The following is a 19,367-nucleotide window of genomic DNA, read 5'->3' on the forward strand; positions in this document are numbered from 1 at the left end:
GCATTGGAAAAAAAAAATATCAAACAAATGACATATTTCTGGTTCTTGCTAAGCATTTGTCTGTATTTCTTCAACATCTTATCTCCAAAAACCAAGGTAAGAACAATATAATTTTGTAGTTTCATAACGTACTTCAATATTACATAAACCTATTGATCTTGTTTAATTTGCTGAAACAAGGTAACTGGGAAATAGAAGAAATTCCATAAGTTTCATCATTCATCACCAAAAGTGGTTTTTCATAAAAAAAATCATTCAGAGGAATATATTGTGTGAGTGGGTGAAGCATGTACTTCAATGACATTAATTACTCTGAATAATATGCTCTATCTACATGTATGATGCTTTCCCCTCAAACCTACAGATACTTGTTTAATATATCAGTTACTTTGGGATTACCATTCCCTAGCCTATTCCATATATATTCCAAATATTTTCAATGTGCAAACATATCTATCCTTTAGGTCAAATTTAGGATCTTCATCAAGTCCATAAACAAACATAATTTACTTCATATACAAACACCAAAGTTTTTCAATATAAGATTTTATTATTATTCTAATAAATACCAATATTTCACTAAGCTAAACAAAACAATACTATAATGCGGATTCCCATTACAATTATATATCACATTCTAGGCTTCCTCAGGTAATAAAGTGCATGCTTCGCCACACATGTGCAACAAATTCAAAATTGATAAAGTTGACTTCACCAATTCTTTCATGCAGACTCTGATCTTTCATGAAGTAAATTTCATAATCACCAAAACTCACTCTTACTGAAGGTTATCCATTTGATAAAAGGTCCACTGCCTTTGCACGTCACAGGCCATGGAGTTACAACTCTCTTCAAAGCTAGAAAAGAAGATGCTTTCCTCTACTGTTACGGAATTGTCATCATTTCCAATAGGGTTTGGGTCCATGAAGGTATCAGTAGTTCCATAGTACTGTGTTGAAGTATCGGTGGACAATTTAGGAAGAAATTGTGAAGCCGAGTTGGAATTCTCCGTCTGGAACCAACTCTCAAGATACTGCGGAAAATTGGTAGATTTTCCAAAGTATTTCTCATTAGGGTTTTCAGTGGCAGAGGCATTGAGATAGATCTGACCTGCCTGTTCCCTGAGATGAGCTACTTGTGCTTGTAAATTCACCACCTGCAAAGATCAAACAAAAAAGTGGATAAGTTAGTTAACTGGCATAACCACAAATCAGCTAGGGTTTTCAACACAGTAAGCCTGATTATGCTTATGAAAGGGAAAGAAAAAACCTGTTGTTGGAGTGCAAAAATATGAGCAACACAGCCATAAATTGGATCTTGAAGTCTAGCTTGAGCTTCATAAGAGATGGTGACAGCAGCTTCACAACGTTCACTGACAGGAAGGTGAGCAAGTAGCTTTGAGACATTGCTTGCGCCAAAGACCTTATGAATGGCTGCAAAATGGGTGGCACCCTGTTCATGGCAAAAGTAAGGAGCAAAAACACAGCCTCTCACACACTTCCTTCTCAAGAATTTGCAGGCTCCACACGGAGAACCAGTCATGTTGGCCTTTTGGTTGAGGGGTTTGTGGTCTTTTAGGATTTTGGGTTGTTTTCTGGGTCTCTTCAACCTTGTGCAAATCATAATGATTTATCACCATCTTTATATACACCACAACAAGAGGAAATGGTGGATTAGGGGAAGGAATATTTAATTACACTAGGTCCCCTTAATGGCCTACAGTGTTCAATATTTTTTTCCCGTATAAAACACTTTCATCCCCCTCTACCGATATTTTTATTTGTCAGAAAATGAGATGCCATTTGAACATCCTTATACGACAAAAGAGGTAGCAGTAACCAAACCCATTTTGTTTGATGATTTGATGTATGTGTGCTCTTGTCCCTTCTTTTCTGAATCAAATGTATGGTACCTTGTGTATGCGATAATAATAGCCGCAAGTACATTATTTATTGGACTACTTATTTATATACATTAACTTGACAGTGGTAATATCAAAATGGACCAATCCACGAGTTATTTAATAGTTCTTTACTCACCAAGAAAGCAATTTTTACAACCTTGGAAATGGGTGCTGCTAAATTATTAGTCAATTCATGTAGAGGCTGGTATGATTTCTCTTGACCAAATACATTTGATTTAAACTTGGGAGCAAGAATCATCCTCCATCTGCGACAAAAGAAAAGAATGCCCAACTGTTACCCACACACCTATCGTTTCTTTGCCACGTTTATTAATCAATTTTTTGTATGTCACATATATGCATGATTGGAGTAATGAACAAAAGGATGGCACTGTGAGGACTGCTATATCTACATTGTGATACGAGCCAGTGCTTCTGATCCTTTTGAAGGCGTATTTGAACTCCCATAGTGACTATTTACAGGAATCTTGAGCGAGAATGAACGAATATTGTTAGTCCATGGAAAAGAATGAAATGGGAAACGGTATAAATCACCATCATCTAAAATCACTTAACTTTAAAATAAATTTATTAAATTCATTTTGTTAATGTTCACCGCAACACACACAGTGAAGTTCAATAATTTGCAAGAGCGGCACAAATTACCACGGTACTTACATTGACAAATTTAACATAAAGAAGAAAATGAATTGGGATTAACTAGAACCTATGATTATATATATTCCATTAGAGTTTAAACAAATAATTTTCCTCTCACACTGTCAAAGTTGAGTAATCCAGAAACAAGTTGGTATTAAACATGTTAAAAGAATAATGCTCAAAATTAGTTGGTGGATTTTTATTATTGGAATATTATCAAAATGTAAAAATGGGTTCAGAAAAAATAAAAATAAAAATAAAAATGAGATTCTAAAAATGAATGAAACAAAAGGGTTGTGACATACATAGAAGCTAATAAAGACAAAGGGAGGGCCGAGAAGATGTGATTTGTTTGGCCTTTCCAGACTTGAATTTGTTTAAGTGTTGGAAGTCATGGTTTGTGGAACAATACCGTATGAATATTTAGTTATTAATTATATTATGAAATTAGTACGTGTACTCTCTCCAAACACTGAAATCAAACACTCTCTTCTGTCGAGTATAGGCACCAACATGTAGGACCATCCCAAATGTGCAATGGGACCCTCCTTCTACACTACCTAATAATGACATCCTAACAAAAAGTTGCAAAATTATATAAATTATGAAAATAACTGTTAAGAAATATACCACTTGTGCTTATATTCAAGGGATTAATATATTTCGTATAAAATCTACGTCTTAACAAAATTATCATCGCTTACTCTCAGGTTATATATTCACTAAGAAAGTTCAAAATCTTCTCAAACTTTATTGGATTATACTTATCTTTAGTTTTGAAAAAAAAACTTATGTTGATTTCATCAGGTTTTTATATTGAACTTCACTCACTTTAGACATTAATTCTTCTCACCCTTCAAGTTGATTCAGTGAGTGTCCAATTTCTCCTGCTTAGTTTTCACTTCCTCTTTTTAGCTTTTATTGTAATTCTCTTGATGAAACATCAAAATATTTCCTCAAACTCCAATCTTTGGGGTCGATTAGGAATCAAACAAATAAATTGTATTCTTCCAATTATTAACGTTGTTTCGTAGTCTTCCCTCAATGATTTAAACTTCTAAAAGAATGTGAGTATGTTTCAATGATCAAGTTGGATTTCCATATGAAGTGAAGATAACCCAAATGAAGAAAAATATGTATTAGTTATAAAATGTCAAACTTTCTATCTCACTGTTGCACTCAAATCTAGCCATTACACCAATATTTATCGAATAAATATTATGAAAAATAATTAGGAATGGCGTGACAATATCAACTTGTTCCAACTCTGGTTAAAAATCTCGACTAAAAATAAAAGATCAATTTATAGTTGATATAAAATTCACTTTATAATTCTCTGTAAGGTTAAATTAATTTTAAAATTTACTTTTTAACATCATATCATAATTATGAATTAAAATCTATTTTAACAAAAAATATTATTTATTAAATTTATTATTCTATTTATTATCATTTTGCTATTAAATCATTTTTTATTGTGTGATTTCATGTTTAAAATGTATAACCAATTTCTAATATATAAATAGGTGTAAGTTTTATTTTACAAATCATTTTATAAAATTGGGGTTAAACTTAAAATTTACTTTTCAATATTTTTTTTAAATGAATACTTTTTAAAATGAAGTTATTCATAGATTTTTTAAGTATGCTAAAGTCCACTTTATAATCATTGTTATCACTTTTACTTTAATGTCTATCTTATAAGATATTAACCTACACATTTTTCTACAACATGCTTAGTTGAAACGGAATAAACATGTCATTTGGATTTATTCTTGATATTTAATATAGTAAAACTTCACTCTTATCTATTTATTACTTTAACTCTTCTTTATCTTTATCACCTTAGTTTTCATTATATATAATTTTAAAACTAGTATACAAAATAATGATTTTTTTTATTATATAAATATATATATATATATATATATATATATATATATATATATATATATATATATATATAAGATCTCTAATAAATGTAAAATAGATTTTTTTTAATAAAAATTAGAAAAAAAAAAGTAAATGAAACAAAGAATCCATCGTATATGTGAAAAAAAGTTTTTTTGGTGGAAAAAAATATATGTAAATGAGGAATTATTTCTAACACTTTGAAAGGATTTACTATGCATAATGAAGAAGAAGACAATGTAAATTCAATGAAAGAGCTATCCTGAAAAGAAGTAAGAAAACACAGGTATATAAAGTTTAACACTCATGGATCTCATATTGCATTAGGTGTGTAGTATCGTCAACAAAACTTTTTAGTATCAACCCTGACATCATGCCTCAAATGAAAGCCAGTATCACTCTCAAACAAAGAGGAATATATAGCTGTATTGTTTTCCATTGGTACATATATAACAGCATAAAAACGAATAATACTGTTGGAGACAGCATGCTTTTGTAAACACAAACCCTGTTTTATCGTTAAATTAAAATATCCACCCCTAAGAGTCATCAACGAAGACGAACGGATTTTATTTTATTTAAATACTTAATTACTATTAAAAGATATATAAATACATCATTTACCTAAACATTGGACATCTGTATCGAGTTTTAACAAGATTGTCTATTCAATATTTTTAAATTAGTGGTTATATATATATATATTTCTTTTCATTTTATGTATTTTAATTATACCTAAACTTTTTGGTCTTTGCTCTGGATTTATGGTCTTCCCATTTGAAGACACAAATTCTAAATGATTTATTCAACACAAAAGTTTCCAACTGATTTTTTTTTTCCAGGTCACAGGATATCCGAAGTGGATCACCACAAAACTCATTTATTAGAGCATTTAGCGACAGTGGAGACAATTATTAAGAGATAATTTATTCATAAACAAAAACCGAATAGAGGGAAAAAGAGAAAAAACCAGCGTGCTGATAAACTTTTCTGAGATTTACAATTCTGAGATTTAGGAGGTAGTGACATCTTTTCTTGTTTTTGTTTTTTTGTTATTACTTCAATGTCTCAGTGCCTTAGAACCCTACCTTGTTTAACCACTTGTGTTTACAAATTCGCATTTCTGCTTGTCCCTGTAACTTTCTTTTTCCTTTTTCCTTAACAAGATAAGATACCCAGAGAGTCGTATTGAAATTTCCCTTAAAGAACAAATTGCTTCTGAACCATGTCAAGTCATAAAAAGTGACACATCTCGAGAACTGTAACAATGTATCAAATTCTCTACAATCAACTCATGCACAAAACAATGTATCATCAGTATATGATTTTCTATAATTTATTAAAAAATGTATCCGTCTTATTTAGTTTATTATGTGTAACATAACAAACAAATTATCACTTAACATATGTCAATGCATCGTAAATATCAAATTAAATGTTAAAAAATCATTAATAGCCAAAAGACAAAAAGATATTGAAGCCGGTGTACAAAATTTATAAAGTATACAATATTAAAAAAATGTTATTAAAACCTAGCACCTTAGCTTGAAGAAATTAATGGGATTTAGAAATTTGATAAAAATCAAAGGATAAAAAAGGTTTTAATTATTTTTATTTGGCATCACTTAGAATAACACCAGTATATAAGATGAACACACACACACACATATATAATATATATATATATATATATGTCAGAAATAAATCAAGTATAGCACCGTTTACGGAAAAACTCAAAACTGAAAAGTTGCTGACAAATCACGTTATGTAGCTTTCTTTGTGCTTAAGAAACATTTACTATTATTATATTGTAATTGTAACCTATAAAATAGGCAACTCTAATGTACGGAAATGCACAAGTTTGTCAAGTGAATGAAATATACAGAGAGAGTTTAAGTTCTCTTCCTCTGTTTCTTTACTTTGAGTGAGTGTCTTTAGAAAATATTAATCCCACTGATATCAAATTGGTATCTGAGCTAGTTAGATCCAGTATTAGTTTTTTGAGTTTGTGAGAGAGTCAAAAAAAATTACTGAGTGTGTGAGGAACAAAAGCGTTCTCACCTTAACAAAATTTTTTGAGTCTATTTGAGAAAGAGAGAGATGGCCACAAATTACAATATTGTTTGGTCTGGTCCCAAATTAGATGACAAAATGGATTATAATTATTGGGAATTGTTGATGTCCACCCATTTGAAAGCTCACAACCTCTGGAGCTTTATTGAACCAGGCTTACAAGAACAAGCTAATGCAGAATTTCAAAGGAAAGGGCAGTTGGCGCTATCACAAATTCAACAAGGAATAGATTATTCAATTTTTGGCAAAATTGCAAATTGCAAGACTGCCAAAGATGCGTGGGATACATTGAAGTTATCATACAAAGGAGTAGAGAAAGCTCAAAAATCCAAACTGCAGTCCTTGCAAAGAGAATATGAAAGGTATGATATGTCCAGTTCAGAAACTGTTCAACAATATTTTTCACGTATCACAGATCTTGTCAATAAGATGAGAGTATATGGAGAAGATATTTCTGAAAGCAAGGTGGTTGAAAAAATTCTACGCACCATGCCGATGAAGTTTGATCATGTGGTGACTACAATAATAGAGTCTCACGACACAGACACCATGACAGTTGCAGAATTGCAAGGAAGCATTGAAAGCCATGTGAGCAGAATACTGGAGAAAACAGAAAAAGGAGCTGAAGAAGCATTGAAAAGTCAAGTGAATTTCAATAAAGTTGCGGAGTCCAGTCAAGAAGTAGAAAGTACAGGTCGTGATAATTTCAATACTAGAGGAAGAGGAAATTTTAGAAGTAGAGGTGAAAATTTAAGAGGCAGAGGTCGTGGTAATTTTAATCATTGGAGAAACAACAAATTCATACCAAACAATCAAGGAAGAGATGGAGACAGTTTTGTACCTGCCCATCGAGGAAGAGGAAGAGGAAGAACTGGCTATCAAGAAAGAAGTAATGTTAATTGCTTCCACTGTGGAAAATATGGCCACAGAATAGCAGATTGCAAATTCCGACAGCAAGCAAACATTACAGAAAATCAGTACCAGGATATTGGTGAGAATTCTAATAACCCACAAAGTTTATTTTTGACAAGCAATAACTTCTCAGAAGATGAAAATATCTGGTACTTAGATACTGGGTGTAGTAATCATATGTGTGGAAAAAAGGAATTATTTTCTATGCTAGATGAAACAGTTACTTCAACTGTTAATTTTGGCAACAACAGTAATATTCCAATTTTGGGAAAAGGCCAAATAATGATTAGATTGAAAGATGGTTCACAGAATTTCATTTCTGATGTTTTTTATGCTCCTGGTCTTCATCATAATTTATTAAGCATGGGACAACTATCAGAAAAAGGATACAACATGCAGATTCATCATGGGAACTGCACGTTGATTGACAAGAGTGGGAGATTTATAGTCAAGGTAAAAATGACTCCGAATCGCCTATTTCCTTTGAAAATTCAACATGAAAAATATCCTTGTTTGAGTACTATCATATCAAATGATGATTGGTTGTGGCATATGCGCTTTGGACACTTTCATTTTTCTGGATTAAATTATCTGTCAAAGAAAGAATATGTTTCTGGTTTGCCTGTTATAAATATTCCCAAAAGTGTGTGTGAGACTTGTCAATTGGGAAAGAAACACAGAGAATCATTCCCTACAGGAAAGTCATGGAGAGCAAGAAAGCTTCTGGAGATTGTTCATTCAGATTTATGCACAGTTGAAATCCCAACACATGGTGGTAGTAAGTACTTTATTACCTTTATTGATGATTTCAGCAGAAAAACATGGGTATATTTTTTGAAACAGAAATCAAATGCTTGTGATGCCTTTAAGTCATTTAAGGCATTTGTGGAGAAACAAAGTGGCTGCAAGATTAAAGCATTGAGAACAGACAGAGGTCAAGAATACCTTGTCTGTGCAGATTATTTTGAGCAACATGGAATTCATCATCAATTAACAACCAGATACACTCCCCAACAGAATGGAGTTGCCGAAAGAAAGAACAGGATCATCATGGATATGGTAAGGTGCATGTTAAAAGCAAAACAAATGCCTAGAGAATTTTGGGCAGAAGCTGTTGCTACCGCTGTTTATATCCTGAACAGATGTCCAACAAAGAGTGTTAGTGAGAAAACACCAGAAGAAGCCTGGAGCGGAAGGAGACCATCAATTCGACATCTCAAAGTTTTTGGGTGTATATCATATGCCCATGTACCAGATCAGCTAAGGAAGAAGCTCGATGATAAAGGAGAAAAATGTGTGTTCATTGGCTATTGCACAAATTCAAAGGCATACAGGCTCTACAATCCGGAGACAAAGAAGGTAATTATCAGCAGAGATGTGACCTTTGATGAAGAAGGAATGTGGGATTGGTCATCCAAATCCCAAAATAAGCCTACAATAATTCTAGAAAATCATGAAGAGGAGAATGGATGTGTAGATTCAACAACTGATGAGCCAGAAACATCAAGCAGACCACAGAGGCAACGGAGACTACCAGCCAGATTAGAAGATTATGTTGTGGGTAATAACAATGACCCATTAAATGAAGAAATTATCAATTTTGCCTTATTTGCAGATTGTGAGCCTGTATCATTTGAAGAAGCATCAAATAATCAACATTGGAAAAAAGCAATGGATGAAGAAATTGATGCCATTGAGAAGAATCAAACATGGGAGCTGACAGACTTACCAGCAAACAAAAGGCCAATTGGAGTGAAGTGGGTGTACAAAACTAAGTACAAGCCCAGCGGAGAAATTGATCGTTTCAAAGCAAGGTTGGTAGCAAAAGGGTACAAACAAAAGCCAGGAATTGATTATTTTGAGGTATTTGCTCCTGTAGCAAGATTAGATACAATTCGTATGCTCATCTCTCTATCAGCTCAAAATAATTGGAAAATTCATCAAATGGATGTTAAATCTGCTTTTCTGAATGGTACTTTGGAAGAAGAAGTATATGTTGAGCAGCCTGGAGGATATGAAGTTAAAGGAAAAGAAAATAAAGTCTACATATTGAAGAAAGCATTATATGGCTTGAAGCAGGCACCCAGAGCGTGGTACAAAAGGATTGATTCCTATTTTTTACAACATGGATTTCAGAGATGTCCATTTGAGCACACTCTATATATTAAAGTTGTTGATCCAGATGATATTATTATAGTTTGCCTTTATGTTGATGATCTAATCTTTACTGGCAATAATCCAAAGATGATTGTAGAATTCAGGAAGGCCATGGTTCAATGTTTTGAGATGACAGATTGGTCTATTTGGTCTAATGTATTTTCTTGGCATTGAGGTTGTTCAGCAGAATGATGGAACTCTTATATCTCAAAAGAAGTATGCTACAGACATTTTGAAGAAATTCAAAATGGAGTATTCAAAGCCAATCTCAATACCTGTTGAGGAAAAGTTGAAATTGAAAAGAGATGGTGATGAAAGAAGGGTTGATTCAACATACTACAGAAGTTTGATTGGAAGTCTGAGATACTTAACTGCTACTAGACCAGATATTGTATTTGGAGTAGGATTGCTCAGTAGATTCATGGAAGAGCCATGTGCAAGTCATTTACAAGGGGCAAAAAGAATCCTTAGATACATCAAAGGTACTTTAACTGAGGGAATCTTTTATGCAAATAATTCTAATGTAAAGTTGGTTGGATACACAGATAGTGACTGGGCAGGAGATATTGAAACAAGGAAAAGTACGTCGGGGTACACGTTTCATCTAGGCACTGGAGTTGTATCATGGTCCTCAAAGAAGCAGCCAACAATTGCACTCTCAACAGCCGAAGCAGAATATATAGCTGTAACAAGTTGTGCTACACAAGCAATATGGATGAGAAGGATGCTTGAAGCTATGCATCAGAAGCAAGATACTCCTACAGTGATACATTGTGATAACAAGTCTGCAATTGCACTATCCAAAAATCCAGTTTTTCATGGACGATCCAAGCACATTGATATTCGGTTTCACAAGATTCGAGAACTAGTAGCTGAGAAAGAAGTAGTAATCGAATATCTTCCAACTGAAGAACAAGTTGCAGATATTTTTACAAAGCCACTGAAAATTGAGTTATTTTACAAGTTGAAGAAAATGCTTGGAATGGTAGAAACTTGATTTAAGGAAGGCAATGTCAGAAATAAATCAAGTATAGCACCGTTTACGGAAAAACTCAAAACTGAAAAGTTGCTGACAAATCACGTTATGTAGCTTTCTTTGTGCTTAAGAAACATTTACTATTATTATATTGTAATTGTAACCTATAAAATAGGCAACTCTAATGTACGGAAATGCACAAGTTTGTCAAGTGAATGAAATATACAGAGAGAGTTTAAGTTCTCTTCCTCTGTTTCTTTACTTTGAGTGAGTGTCTTTAGAAAATATTAATCCCACTGATATCATAATATATATATATATATATAATATATATATATATATATATATATATATATATATATATATATAGGTTTAATTGCTTCCTTTGTCCCCAGTTTGGTTGAATTGTGTCAAATTCATCCTCATTTTTAAAAAAGTTTCATTGTCATCCTCACGTGGTGTAAAAGTTTCATTGTCGTCCTCACGTGGTGTAAAAGTGTCAATTGAATCCAAACATAGAAAAAATTTGTGTCAAAGTAGTCATTTTTCCTATATATCTGTGTCTTCCTTTCATACAATCAAGTACAGATATTCATTTTACCTTATCCAATTTAAGGCTTTTCATAGCTCCAGAGAAGTGATATATGAAAGGAAGACACAGAGATATAGGAAAAATGACTACTTTGACACAAATTTTTTCTATGTTTGGATTCAATTGACACTTTTATACCACGTGAGGACGACAATGAAACTTTTTTAAAAATGAGGATGAATTTGACACAATTCAACCAAACTGGGGACAAAGGAAGCAATTAAACCTATATATATATATATATATATATATATATATATATATATATATATATATATATATATATATAGGGGTTTGCTAACGCGCGTACGCCTGTTTTCAGTTGGTACATTTTAGCAATGTGTACCGGGTTTTAGTAGACAAAAATATCCTTATATATCATGGATTCTAAGTTTTAAGATTAAGGGTATTTTAATAATTTTCATTCTCAAAACTAAAAAAAAAAAAAAAGAAACCCCCAAACCCTTACTGACCTCTCTCATTCCTCTCAACCCTTTCTCTTTCCTCTTTCTGACTCCAATCTTTTCTCTGTCATTCCTACTGTAGCCTCAATTGAAAAAATCAGAAACACTTGCTGTTAAACAATCTTACAAAAAAATGATTTTATAATGAGTTTTCATCTTATAATTTTTGTCTTATCTAATTTTATCCAATTTTTGAATTGGTAATTGACCTGGAAAAAATTCAGAAATACTCGCTGTTAGACAATTTCTTACAAAAAAATGATTTTATAATGAGTTTTTATTTTATTATTTTTGTCTTATCTAATTTTATTTAATTTTCACAAGCATAATGACATCAAAGGAATTGGTAATTGGCCTGGAAAAAAATCAGAAACACTCAGTTGTTAAACAATTTCTTACAAAAAAATGACTTTATAATGAGTTTTCATTTTATAATTTTTGTCGTATATAATTTTATCTAATTTTCACAAGCATAATGACATAAGAAAGAATTGGTAATTGGCCTGGAGGGTTTTTTTAGAGATGATGATTCAACAAATACAGATGATGAAATTAGAGAGGTTAGTGAAGATGGTGAAATTGAAGAGATCTTGAATGAACCTTTGCCTTGAAGGTGAATATGTCAATGACTCAATTGAGAGAGATGAAAGAGAAAGGATTGAGAGGAAAGAGAGAGGTGAGTAAGGGTTTGGGGGTTTCTTTTTTTTTTTTTTAAGTTTTGAAAATGAAAATTATTAAAATACCCTTAATCTTAAAACTTGGAATCCATAATATATAAGGATATTTTTGTCTACTAAAATCCGGTACACATTGCTAAAATGTACCAACTGAAAAACAGGCGTACGCGCGTTAGCAAACCCCATATATATATATATATATATATATATATATATATATATATATATATATATATATATATATATATATATATATATATATATATATATATATATATATATATATATATATATATCTTTGAAAGTTTAAAATTTAAGTATCTTTTTAGAAAGATTACCTGACATTACTCATAGCATTAAGATTTTTTTATTGTAATAAAACCCAAGAGGATTATTGTATTTTTTAGCTTTTTGCATTTCTCAAATGTCCCATATAATGCTGGAAGGTTGCGAGACCAATATCTTAAATTTAAGTACTTCCAATATATGAAATGTTAAGTAGAAAAGTAGAAATTTAATGATACAATTAAAGGTGTACTTGAAATCAACTTCAAAATTAGAATCCAATCTCAAACTTAGGATGTAACTAGACAATAAAAAAATATAGCGAACAGTTTGGCTTCTTGAAACATAAAAAAAGAGGTTTACGTTAACACGTAATTTAAAAATTCTTTTTGTGTTTTTGAAATACAAACATTTTCTTATTTGTTGATAGAATAATAGGCAATATGAATTGAAATTCTTGGTGAAATTATTGTATATTTCAATATTTGAAAACAACCTTTTTCAAGGTTATTATAAAAATGTTATAAACTAATTATTGTGAGTATTGTCTAAATTCGCTTTAATTTTGATGAAAAGATATGAACATAAGTATGAATAATATCAATTTTTTTTTAAAATAAAATTGGTTAAAAGATGGTATTGGGTGTTTACATTATCACTCGTCTTGTCCTGTTGTCGGTCTATATACTTATTTCCGTTGTTATATTCGTCTTTATCAGGTAACTTAAATTATCTTCCATGTCTTCTCTTGTCTTTAGTTTCCTTTCATTTAGAAAACTTTTTTATTTTTCATTTTACTACTCAATTTTTCATTCTCTCTTAAAGTGTTGTTTTATTTCGTTAAATCAAATAGTTGTCAAGACGCTCATTTCATTATTTCTATTTTTTAATATATTTTTTTCACGTCTGAAGAATATTTTACTCTTTGATACTGTTCAATAGTGTTAAATCCTTATTGTTTGTATCCTTTTAATATTATTATTTATTATTTTCTTTGCTAATTTTTATTTCTTAAAAAAAGATTTAATTAATATTCGAAGCGGTAAGAAGAGGAATATATATGTTACTTGATGGAGATGAGACAAAATTTAACAACTAACCATTAACTTTGTAGATAAGGATGACTTTTCGGATTTGGAGATAAAGTATTCAAACTCACACCCGAAGCCTTATTGTAGTGTTTATTTTTTTTATTTTTTTATTCATGTGGAAAGAGTTTGTTAAATTAATTTTAACTACTAGAGATTATTTAATTAATTACTTATTTTAGTGTTATATTTTTTTTCTCGTAACAATTCTTATGTTACTGAATATTAATTTTAACTTCTTAATAGTGTTATATAGCAACCAAACTTTATTAAACAAGTATAAATTAATTAGTCAACTGAAATACATCCAAAAATACATAATTAGTCCAAATATTTAAAAAAATATTTTATTTAACTCTAATACAAAAAAAAAAAAATTGTTAGGAAATTTTATTTCACTGAATTAAAGTAACTAAACACATTATCCACGGATTCTCTATTCTAAAATCTACGGATACGAATAACCTCATTTTAGAGATCGTGTAGATCCAGAGAAGAAAAAAATACCAAACTAAATAGAGTATCTGGTTTTTAAACCGAACTTGGCTGAATTATTTTAAGAAAAACAGAAATGAATAGCTTGATAAAAATAGTTCAACTTTAACCAAATCATTTTCATAATTTAATTTATCGAACACCGGTTCTTTAAAAAAAAAAGTTTAGTTAGTAATTTATATTCACATTTTGATTTAATTTAGTTTTTATATTTATTTTTTATTTAATTGAGTCAATTATTTTGTTAAATGTAGATTCAATGTGGTTGTTTTTATTAAAATGACTTTAATTTCATTTGAAAGATGAGTGTGATTATGTGTCAATCTAATAAAAAGTTTAATTATTAATTTAATTTTTATATTTTGTTTTTAACATTCTTATATTATTTAAATAGAGACAATGTTTGTCATTTTTTTAATATCAACCTTAACATTTTTAGGAAGCGATTATGTGAGTTTAAACTTTTTTTTTTCATTTTCAATAATTTCTTTTCAAACGAGACAACTCAATAGAGATTACCTTCTTTAAATTCAAGATCTTCGTTTTTGTCTATTATATCGTTAAAAATAGATACATAAATCCAGTTGTGGTTTCTTGATTTGTTTTGAAGATCGTCAAGGATAAAGTTGATAGAAAATGGACTATTATCTTCCTATAAAAAAATATAAAAATTTATGAGTAAGAAGAAAATTATATTGACCAAATTACTAATCAAAACTTTATTGAACTCACGTATTGTCACATTATAAACCACGTTAAAATTAATTTAATAAAAAATATTAGATTAACTCTAATTAAGAGAATGGGTACCTATTGATCTCTAAATTAGAGTTGTCTGGAACTAAAGTTTTTGAGATCGTCCTATGTAAATTTTGTGTAAATGGATTAAAATATCCCAAGTGCTCTATTATAAATTTAAATATTCTTTGTAAATAAAATAAATTAATAAAAATTGATTCAATTAAGTAAAAGATAAATATAATATCAAAACGAATTACCGACCTCTTATTATTAGGAAAAAAAACTAAACAGATAATCAAAACTAAACCAGAAAAAAAAATCAAATTGTGTTTACAGTTTTTTTATTTAAAACTAAATTAGTTCAAATAAAAACATAAGTTAAGATTATTTAGTGTTATAAGATGATTCGTTTAAGCTAAATAATTAATTTTATTAAAAAATTCAATTAAACCTAAAAATAAAAAAGAAAAAACCAGGACTCAATCGAGAAGTTGCCATAGAGATGCATTTGCATACGTAAATATGTCTTTAGCTGAATACATAATGCCCCACCACGACCACATATTTTTCTTCAGACAAAACCTAGTGCATGTTCTACAAATGGTACGGCTGCTGTTATCTTTTCATAGTTTGTATATATAAAAATGTGGAAGCTGGATTAGGTTTTAGTTTTCGTGGCAGTAACTGGAAAGGAAGAGAATGGAAACACTTTACAGGAGATGTTCTCCAACCATTCTTTCGTACTCCATTAGTTGATGTAATTGTTTATACGCAATCGCTAATATTCCTCTTACAATGTTTCTATTCTTTACTTTTGTCTATCACAGTTTCTTCTTTTTTCTTTCTTGTCACAGATCAGCAAAACCGAAGAGTGCATGCACAAAGGGTATACAAATGCCAATTATATTCACCTTTTATGTATATTGTTTATTGTGCACTGTCAGTGTTCTTCATTCTCTGTAAGCAATCATGTTTCTAGTAATTATTATATTATGATCAGTTTAACAATTTCCTATTTTGTTTGCTGTAAGTTTCGTTATCTGATATTCGCTGCATATGTACAACTACAGTTGGACCAATTTCAGTGTTTTTAATTATTCTTCTTTGTTTATTAACTTTAATATAATATTGAATAACGACTAACTTTAAATGGAACAATAAATCGGTAAATACATCTATATATTATTAAAACATTTCTAAAATTTAATGTTTGCTGCAATCACAAATAAAAAATGAATCCATATAAAGTTTTAAAATTTTTGATCTAGACACAAAATTTCAAAACAAATACCATTCATAATATAATAATTAGTGGAAACATGATTGCTTACATTTTTTAATATGTTAACTATATATTTACGTCAGTTTTATATATTTATATATAGTTACTTATTATTATTATTATGATGACATTTTGAGAAGTGATATGAATAATAGAGGCATGGCGAATAATACTGATTTTATCAAAGTCACTCTTTCTGTGAATTTCTTCTTGTGAATGAGATGTGTCTACCTTTCTATATGTTTTCCATATGTTTCAACTGAACCAATCTTATTGTTTGATGTCAAACTCTGAATGAAACATGTTGAGTCAGTAAATATAATACGTAAGTGATTGTGTGCAACCAATTTGGACATAAAAATGAGGTTATAACAAAAATCTAGAATAAACATCTTTTAGAAGAATTTATTCAATGATTTTGACAATTCCTTTAGGAGTGGTTGTGATTTTCATGCCATTAAGTAAATTAATGGTGACAGGAGTAATTTTTTATAAGAACACAAGTGAGTGACAGAAGATGCAACATAATCTGTTGCGCTAGAGTCCAAGATCCAGGAAATAATACCTTAGTCTTCATGTGAGTTAAGGTTGAAAGTGGTTTAACCTGAGTTAGTAGAGTTAGAGACCATGGAACTAATTTGGTTAGTTGATGTAGCTCCTGTATCATTAGATTCTTGATAAGGGCCATGAGAGCTTGGTATTGTTTTTGTGTCAAACGAACTTCTTGATTTAGTATCTTGACTACTAGACATGAAACTTTTTCCATTATGAAATTTATGGCCAGGAGAAAACCCATCTTTTTTGTAGTAGACTTCAATGGTGTGACTAATTCTCCCACAATGGGAGCAAGTCTTTCCAGTACGTAGTGGAATTCTTATTAGTGGGGAAGTCATGTTTCTTGAAGCAAACTGAATCTGTGACCATTCCTTTCACAATAGGAACATGTAGTAGTACTAAAAGCAACAACATTTTTAATTTCGAATCCATTGAGAAAATTATTATTCATGATCTGTCTTTCCTTCTGCACTACATATGAAAAATATTTCAAAATAGGAGGCATAGGATCCATAAATAGAACCTGGGACTGGATATTACCATATTGTTCATTTAAACCTCGGAGGAATTGTAAAACCCAATCCTCATGTTTTCTTTGTGCAATGATGGAAACCAATTTGCAAGAGCATATCTAACCTCACAAGAGCATATTGGGTCAAGCCAAAAGCTCTCAAGCTCATCCCATATAACGCAAAGCTTGGTGAAAAACTCAGTCACGGTGATATCTCCTTGTTTCAAAAAGGCTGTTTGATTATGTAATTCAGATATGTGTAGGAGATCCCCTTGAAAGAATCTTGATTTCATATCATCCCACATGGCATGACTACTGTCCATCCAAAGAATCTTATGACATATGTCTGGGAAAACATAATGAACCAACCAGGAGACCACCATATTATTGCATCTTTTCTAAACATTAAAAATATTATCTTCCTTTTGTGGTTACACAACAATCCCATCAACAAACTAAACATTGTTCTTGGAGCTCAGGACAATAAACATGGACTTGCTCCGTGCATGGTAATTGGTAGATTCAAGAAGAGGAAAAACAAGGGAGACAACAAGGTTTTCACTAGAATGAAGCCACATGAAGCTAGATGATTGATTATGTTCTTCAGTCATTATGTAAGAAACTTGTAAAAGAATGAACAAAGGAAGCAAAAAGAAGACCAAAAAAAAGAAAAGAGGAGAAAGAAATGGGTTAGAGTGGCGCAACAAAGCTCTTCAAACAAAGAGATTTGATACCATCATGAAAAAGGCTGCAATGGAAGTTGTTGTGCAATATGATTATGCAAAGGTTCATTTAAGTGTGTATTCACGAGAATTGTGACAGATCAACATATAAGAAAGCAGACTCAGAGCAAGAATAAAAAAAAGAACAGAGAGAGACCTGAGAAGAAAGAAATATTATTTCACTTATATATATTGTGTCTATATAAAAAGAGAAGAAAGTTTATATAGAAGAGGAAAAACAGAGAATATAAAACAGAAGAAACAAAATATAGTTAGGAATTTATTGAATTCCGACATGTTAGTTTTTCAATATACTAATAAATTATTAGTCTGAAAATGAACTAAGGAAAATTTTAACTTGGATCTCAACGTATTTTTTTGCAAGTATCTCATCCCTCTTTTAGAACTGAAGATCAAGAAACCTAAATAATTGAGCACCAATTGACTAAGGACATACCGATCATAAATAATAAAACTTGGTAATGTTCTACAATTATCTTAATCATATAAGAATAATTTGATTAGTTAACTTAAGAAAATTATTTTAATTTCCAATAATAGATTATAATATTTCTACCTTTTAGAGTTTCTTTTAGGAATTTTGTAAAAAAAATTAGGATAAGAGAAGTTAACTTAAACTGTAAAATTGTTATTTAAGAAAATCTACCTGGGAGATATAATATTTACGATTTCTTGTTTGATTGAACGTAAGTTAGGTATTTATTATTGAACTTCTGTTTTTGATTTATTTTGATTGATATGTATATACTTTACTTCTCTCTTTATATTTTCATCATACCATACATATCTTATGAATTTTCAACCATTTATGTTTGAAACAAAACGACAAGAAAAGGAGGATGGACAAAACAAAAGGTAAGCTACAGCCGTTAGCATTCCTTTAGATGCGGTGCACGTGCACAACAGGACACACTCCACCCAATTTCTTACTAATAATTGAATCCGTGTAACAATAATTCTACGATATTGATGAATGTATTCTTTTAATAAAATACTTACATTTTAATTTTGTGAGAAGAAATGTAGGAGAAGGGTGAATCTCGTAAACATAAATTCTTTAAAATAAAAAACATAATTTTTTATTAAATAAATTTAATTTAAAAAATTATATACGTAATATATATTAAAATAACATTTTTTTTCTAAAAAAATTACAAGAAATTCTCATTAAAAATACTTTAATATTGTTACATTAATAATCCAAAATGGTACACCAACTATTTTCTTTGATCTCTTTAGTGGGGTCCACACCAGCCAGTGTCCATGTCACCTCCAATCTTATATAATAGTGTTTCTTGCACCTTCAAACAAAAGAAAGAAAATACATGCTTGGGAATAGTTT

General features: G+C 30.4%; 1 protein-coding gene and 1 pseudogene across 1 annotated transcript; both read right to left on the minus strand.

Moving 5' to 3' along the window:
* Positions 1–372: 372 nt before the first annotated feature.
* LOC124829895 (LOB domain-containing protein 29-like) lies at positions 373–1,599 on the minus strand. The gene is made up of 2 exons (XM_047303483.2): positions 1,270–1,599; positions 373–1,156 (listed from the first exon to the last, which is right to left on the minus strand). The coding sequence occupies exons 1-2, from the start codon at positions 1,540–1,542 to the stop codon at positions 779–781; spliced, it is 651 nt and encodes a 216-aa protein (XP_047159439.1). The 5' UTR covers positions 1,543–1,599; the 3' UTR covers positions 373–778.
* A 15,216-nt stretch (positions 1,600–16,815) lies between these two features.
* Positions 16,816–17,955, minus strand: LOC148198000 (uncharacterized; annotated as a pseudogene).
* Between the last annotated feature and the right edge of the window lie 1,412 nt (positions 17,956–19,367).

This window comes from Vigna umbellata, chromosome 5, assembly GCF_029865625.1.
Source record: "Vigna umbellata cultivar VRB3 chromosome 5, Vumbellata_1.0, whole genome shotgun sequence".
Lineage (NCBI taxonomy): Eukaryota > Viridiplantae > Streptophyta > Magnoliopsida > Fabales > Fabaceae > Vigna > Vigna umbellata.